The sequence below is a fragment of the Equus caballus genome, chromosome 5 (genome assembly GCF_041296265.1).
Source record: "Equus caballus isolate H_3958 breed thoroughbred chromosome 5, TB-T2T, whole genome shotgun sequence".
NCBI classification, from domain to species: domain Eukaryota; kingdom Metazoa; phylum Chordata; class Mammalia; order Perissodactyla; family Equidae; genus Equus; species Equus caballus.
In genome coordinates, this window is record NC_091688.1 from 96,904,084 (window position 1) to 96,910,995 (window position 6,912).

General features: G+C 34.7%; 1 protein-coding gene across 2 annotated transcripts in view; it reads left to right on the forward strand.

The window, feature by feature from the left end:
* The window catches only part of LRRC40 (leucine rich repeat containing 40), a 49,669-nt gene extending 43,481 nt beyond the window's left edge, over positions 1 to 6,188 (forward strand). For both annotated transcript variants that reach the window (XM_023641859.2, XM_070268849.1), the window contains 3 exons: positions 114 to 191; positions 2,344 to 2,529; positions 4,749 to 6,188. In XM_023641859.2, coding sequence (XP_023497627.1) covers positions 114 to 191; positions 2,344 to 2,529; positions 4,749 to 4,854 — 370 coding nt within the window. In that variant the 3' untranslated portion in view covers positions 4,855 to 6,188. The remainder of the gene's footprint in view (positions 1 to 113; positions 192 to 2,343; positions 2,530 to 4,748) is intronic.
* The last annotated feature ends 724 nt before the right edge of the window (positions 6,189 to 6,912 follow it).

Below are 6,912 nucleotides of genomic sequence, written 5' to 3' on the forward strand. Positions count from 1 at the left end.
GAGATCAGATCAAGGACTGAACAACCTGAGCTACGTCATTTGTCTGATCAGCACTTTGTTAAACTTGTCCAAATTTTCAAGCTTTGTAAATCATCTTTTTCTTCCCAATTTAGGAACAATTTTTTAAATTCTTTGCCTGAAGAAATGGAATCGTTGATAAGACTACAAACAATCAATCTTTCCTTTAATAGGTAAGAGAGAACAGACTAGCGTGCGACTAACGGTTATTCTGTGGAAAATCTGAAGGTCTTACTAGAGAATACAACTGAAGGATCCAAATGAACACAAGCCCTGTGTTTTTATTTTATTTAAATATCCAGGTTATTTTGACTTAGTTCTACTTAGAATTGAAAATGATGTTGCTTTCTTAGAATTTTCACAATTGATATCTAGTAGACTTTTGTTCTTTTTGACCATTTTAAGAAACTTGTAGCCTAGTAGGCAGACAAATGTGCTAATAGATAATTATAATTGCTGTAGTGGAAGCACAGTGCGTAGACAGAGATGTTCCCTGCAATCACCTGAAAGGAGGGGAGGTAGCATTGAAACTGAGACTGGAGAAACAGACAGACGTTTGCCAGACCCACAGGGCTAAGGCATCCCAGGGGAGCTGCCAGCAGGCACGGAGGCACAAAGGGGTGAGAACGCGGCATGTTCGGGACACTCAGGAAGTTGATCAGGGCTCAGACTCTAAAGTGAGGAGGGAGAGGAGCAGCAGTCCAGTGAAGGGGGGCATGTAGGCGGCAGCCAGCCCTTTAAGAGCTTTTATGCCAAATGAAATTTAGATTTTATTCTGCAAACACTATAAAGATACTGCTAATAATTAAGAATAGCTAATATTTAACAAGAGCTTATTATCTGCTGACGCTGGACTAAGTACTTACGTGTATTATCTCATTTCATCCTCACAAAAGCCCTACATGATAGTTCTGTTATTAAGTCCATTTAAAAATGAAGGATTAGGAGTTAAGTAACTCATCTAAGGTTCACACAGACAGTAAATTAGAGAGCTGGGATTTGAGTCCAGAAACTGGGCTCTTAACAACTATCTCTTAGTACGTTTCCTATGATGAAAAGTTAATTCTGGTAACAATTTAATATAAATATTAATGGCTAACATTTACTGTATTCCAGATACTATCCTAACGTCTTCAGATATATTCATTCAATGTTTGTAACAAGTGTCAAAGTTTAGTACTATTATTATTTCTCATTTGCAGATGAGGAAACTAAGGCACAGTGATGTTAAAATACTGCCTATTTAAATTTTTGTTCCATCTGCTCCATTATTTGTACTTTCTCATGTGTAGGTTATGTTGTCATTATTTAAAAATATATACACTTCTCTGATCTCTCCTCATTTTTATTTGGGAATTAAACTATCAGTTCTCTATTGAGTTGTCTATGGCGCTATCAATTTCATTGTCAAGTACTGTCTTTGGGGAGGTGGCAAAAGTTGACCTTAGCGTCTGTGTTAGCAGGTGAGGCACATCTTTTTTAATTACCTTGTTTGTGGAGTGGGACTCCCTAGGGGCAGTTTGGTCCAGCTGTAGTCCTGGTTGTTGACTCTCCAGTTCCTCTGGAACTTCAGAGCTGCCTTGAGTCACCATTCACGCCACTTTTGTTTTCTTACATCAAAGGAGCAAAGGAAGAGCAGTGTGGGGGAGTGGAAAGGCCACAGTTAGAAGCTCTCCCCAGGCCATCCTTGTCTTTTTTAGTCCAGGCTGCGGTTTGCCTCACACTGAAACCGTGCAGCCTCTTTCCCCCGGGAGATCCTCAAGGGTTCTGTGTGCACTGCTGAGTATTGCTCTAAGAGCCCTCTGCCTTCCCATCTCTCTCAGGGCATCTTCCGGGTTGCTTTGGATGGGGAAGCCAGCAACCTACGCTGGTTTTCATCTTTCCAAGAACCAAAACTGCACTCACTTTGGAAGCTTCAGTCAAAGCAAAATAAAAATCTCTAATTTTTTCATAAATATTGGCAGTGATTCTATTTCATAAGAAGTGAAAGTGAACTAAGGAAGAACACCCACATGGAGACATTATACAGGGAATCTCAGGAGGACTTCCTGGTCTCCTGAATGTGAAGAGAAAATCACGGGAGAATTTACGCCAAACTTTTGATTTTATTCAACAAATAGAAACTGTTACAAGTCTGCCCACTTAACATGTATTTCAAGGTTTCCAAAATTAGTCCATTTTCTGGAAAATACAGGGCTTATATCAAATATAAAATAACTTACACTAAAGAAAACTACCTCATGATATCAAATGTAAGATCTATTTGAAGGAATGATTTTGCCTCCGATGCCAATATATTTGGGTGTTCTGTTCATATTTTAATAGGTTCAAAATACTACCTGAAGTTCTGTATCGCATCCCCACACTTGAAACAATTTTGATTAGTAACAATCAGGTAGGATCTGTGGACCCTCAGAAAATGAAGACAATGGAAAATCTGATCACGCTGGACCTTCAAAACAATGACCTCCTACAAATTCCACCAGAGCTTGGTAATTGTGTGAACTTAAGGTAACTACACCATTCCACTATGTTTTTCCATTTATTCGATTGATTTTTTGAAGGGTTCTTTTCCTTTTTGTCCTGTTGAGGTGCTCTTGCAGGAAAGCCAAAGTAAAAAATTTAATGTCCTGTTAAAATAACAGGTAACAAAGCCCAGAATCCCAATTCTGTTTTTCAAATTTTGCCAAATACATTCTTTTAGCTTTGTTTATATGTATAATATATGTGTAAATATAGTAACTGTTTCTAGTGAAACTTTTCTCATCACTGTGTATGTGTATAACCTGGAACTTTACTGCATAACAATGTCAGGGAAATATAAACTCCTTAGCTGAGCGTATGGAAGTTTTCAAAATCTGATTGCAGACTGCCACCATTTATTGCAAGCTCAGCATGGTCTTTCTTACTCTTTGTGTTTGCTGTTCCCTCAGCTTCAAATGCCTTTACCTGCTTTTATCAGTAAGCAACCTAAATATCACCTTTGAAAACCTTCCTTATTCTCTAGGCAGAGTTACTCCCTCTGACTTCCCATCATGCTTTGTTTGGACTCATTTTATACCATTTCTTTGCCCTCCTTTAGAAAAGAGTTGTTCTGGTGCCTGGAACAGAGTAAGCAGCCAATAAATACTTGTTAAGTGAATGTAAAGGGAGTTTGAGATGTCAACTGAAAGCCAAATAGTCAAGCAGAATGTGTGAGAAGTAATTGAATTCTTGGAAACTGCATGTGACAGTTTGGCATATTTAACTTTACCAGGGCAGCACTGGCACCTCAGGACCTCCTGTTAGAGAATGCTAGGAGGCCAGCACAGGTGATTCTCGTGACTTGCAGAGGTGGTATCCTGTGAAGTCTCTGTGAGCACCACACTCCTGGGGAGGACTATACAGAGTCAGGTTCTCGTGAGCCTCTCGTCACAGCATTTTCATCAACCAGTCAATACATAACCTTGTTTTATGTGTGTTTCTGTATTAAGACACCTTATTTAATATTGTTGATTCATTAACACTGAACTCTGGCCAAACAAGCCTGGATGAAGTTTATCTAATGTGTTTTCTCTGTAAGGCACATGACTGCCTTGTGTTTAGGAAAACTAGCCAGCACTTCAGTACTACACTTGTCGGCCATTGTAAACAGTGAAATCACCAACAAAAAGTACAAAAATGCAAAAAGTGTTGCACTAGATAGACCACAAAACACTTGTTTACAGTATGAAAGCTGAAACAAGAAGGCAGAGCCTCACCTTGTGCGACCTCAGCTGGGAATGAGCCTGTCGAGTGACTCAGATTTTTTGCTGCTTTGTGCATGTCCACAGATGACCTTGAAAGTGCCACGTGCATTGATTTTGAGGTTACAAATAAGTTTTAGTGAGTCAGCAAATTAGCAAATATGAACTCTTTGAATAATGAGGATCAACTGTAATTAACTCCTTTTTCTATAAATTAAGAAAAGCAGTTTTTAAGAGTTCCCAAGGCACATAGAAATATTTGAAGATAGAGTTTAGATCTACTATATAATATGGTGTAAATCCTTTGACTTGCGTTTATACAAACACTTGTTATTGAAAATTAATATAAAAATGTCTTTATCCTATAATTTCAGATATTTCGTTAATTAAAGAAACAAATCAACAAGCCCTTAAATTTTAAATTGAACCTCATTTCAGAACATGTAAATAGATTTTATATGTGTATCTGGTCAAGGGAGGGAGAGGGCAACATATGTTGTTTCCCCAGGGCAGAGGGGTTATGTTACAGTTCTTGGTACTAATGCTTGTCAGTATGCTCATTCTAATACTTGTGTAAATATAATTGAGCCATTTAGTATATGGTCATTATAAGACTGAGAAGAGGATGGGTACAATGGTGTTCAGATCACAGATCCTCTCTTCAATAGCTGTGTGATCTTAGACAAGTCTTTCTGACCTCCCTGAACTTGTATCTTCTTATCTAGAAAATAGGAATATTAATGGTGCTTACATCATAGGGTTGTTAAGATAATTAAAAGTCAGTGAATGTAAATTACTTAGCATAGTATGTTTCACGTAACTTAAGTATTCAATTAATGTTGTTTTGGTTATTATAGTTATAATTCCAACTATTTAAATGCTTAGATTTGAAAGGGAGAAACAGAAAAAAATACCCAAATTTTATTTATAAAATTGCAGATGAAATTAGAACAAACTCCTCCTAATGGAAAATGTTAAAATTCTTAATTTCTCTCTTTTGTTCAGGACATTATTACTAGATGGAAATCCATTCCGCGTTCCTCGAGCAGCCATATTAATGAAAGGAACAGCTGCTATTCTGGAATATTTGAGAGACCGAATTCCTACTTAAATTGGAGTTGTCTTATAATCTTTGTCATGTTAATTCTTAGAATTCTTACATTGACAGCTGACATTTTTCTAAGGTATTGTGTACGTTTATAAAGGCGATAACTACGTATAGTGCTCATACATTTGTTCTGAATGTTTTGCAGATTTATCCTACTCACTTTAATTCCTTAATAACATAGTTTCTTCAAAGGTGAATTTTTATTTAATATAGTTTAGTGTTTTTATAATGACAAAGCGTTTTTGTAGAAGTGAGTTTTTCCCGTTTCTGTTTGTGTTACATATAATATGACCAGTTGACTTGAATATGACCATCCAATTTCTACCTTTTTATTAAGTATGACATTGAATTGAATTTTATTCAGTACTGTTCTTTGGCATTTAACAAAATACGACTTTTCATTACTCATGGTTAGGCCTTTTGTGATGTGGTTGGTCTCAGTGTAAGTTTTAAATATTAACGTTGACCGTCTTGTTTTTGTTTTAATGTAGTTGAAATGTTTCTTTTCTAGCCTTTCCCCCATGTTTTATAAACTAATTTTTTCAGAGTTTCTCCTGTCACAGAAATGCTACCCAAGATATAGTTATTGGTGGAAAGAATAGTAAAAGTGTTATTATAATTGCTCTCACAACTTTTAATTTAAAACTTGTCAAGTTTTTTTTTATGATGTCTTAATGTTAAGTTTCCATACAATGATCTAGTACTTCTAGATTCAGGGAATTTAAAGAGATTGGCTCTGCATATTTTTCCCTCAGTTAGACTCTGAGCATTTTAAAAATATCTTTGTTCTTTAAAAAAAAAGTACTGAAATTTTATTAATTTTATAGATATCAGCAACCAAAAAAATAACATATACTGCATAGAAATCTTGAAATGTACTTTGTTTAAATACTTACAGAGCGAGTATTTGTATACTTAATCTACTCTCTTGGTGTGCTCTAATCCAACCTTGTGCATTTTTTAATTTCCAAGGCCTTAATTTTAAAACTTGCTTGCAATCTTGATAAGACTAAACTTGTAGTCATGTGGTAATTTTTTAAAAAGGAATTTGTTATAGATGAACCTGATTTAACAAAAATCAAATATAAACATTATTATTTACACCAAAAATATCAAAAGTAGGATGGTCAGTCATTATAAAACTTATCATGTGATTCTATTAAGTAGCCAATCAGTAGGATGTATATTAATTTATATAGATAGATAAGTAGATAGGTAGACAGGTAGATAGATAGATAACTTTTAGATGATTGAGACGTGCTCATCTTGTGGAAAAAAATCATTGTTAATAAAGATAAATACTACATGTTCATAATAAAAATTACATTTTTCAAGTATTGATTACAATGTTTATGTTTTTGGTTTAAAAGAAACATGCCCTAACTAAGAAATCTGCTTGATATTAAACAAAAGACACTTTACAATAAGGTGACATTTTATTATTTATACAATAAAGAGACTTTTATGTTATTCAAAACACTTTTTTAAATACTGAAAAAGTTGAGTACACCAAAGCCGAAAAATGGCTCTGCTGTACACTGCACAGCATCATTTTAGTCCCTGTATCTTGTATCTGTACAGAAAGCATCTTCAAAATGCATTCTAATCACACTGTACACCTTTACTGATTAGTGTCAATACAGAAAATCAAACTGGAGAATACAGCCTGCATTTGCAAAGTAACTGACAAAGTAATTAACTTCACTGATTCAGTAAATTTAAAATATAGATTCATAGGACTTCTTTGCACATAAAATGAAGCAGCTTTCAAGGTCGTTATGTTCTCATACTGCAAAAAAACCATTAAGTACATTCACAATCTATGTTAATAAAGTAGTAAATATGTCTTCATTCAGTTTTTATTTACATCAATATGTAGTTCAACTAAAAAGTACTGTTAATTGTGATACAGTAGTTTTTTAACACATACAAAAATGACAATTTTTTTATATATAATTTAAGCTCAAAATCACAATTATCTCAAAATATTAATTACAATACAGCCATTTCAATTAAACATGTCGTGATTTAATTTTTTTATAAAATGGTAAAATTTTTTAT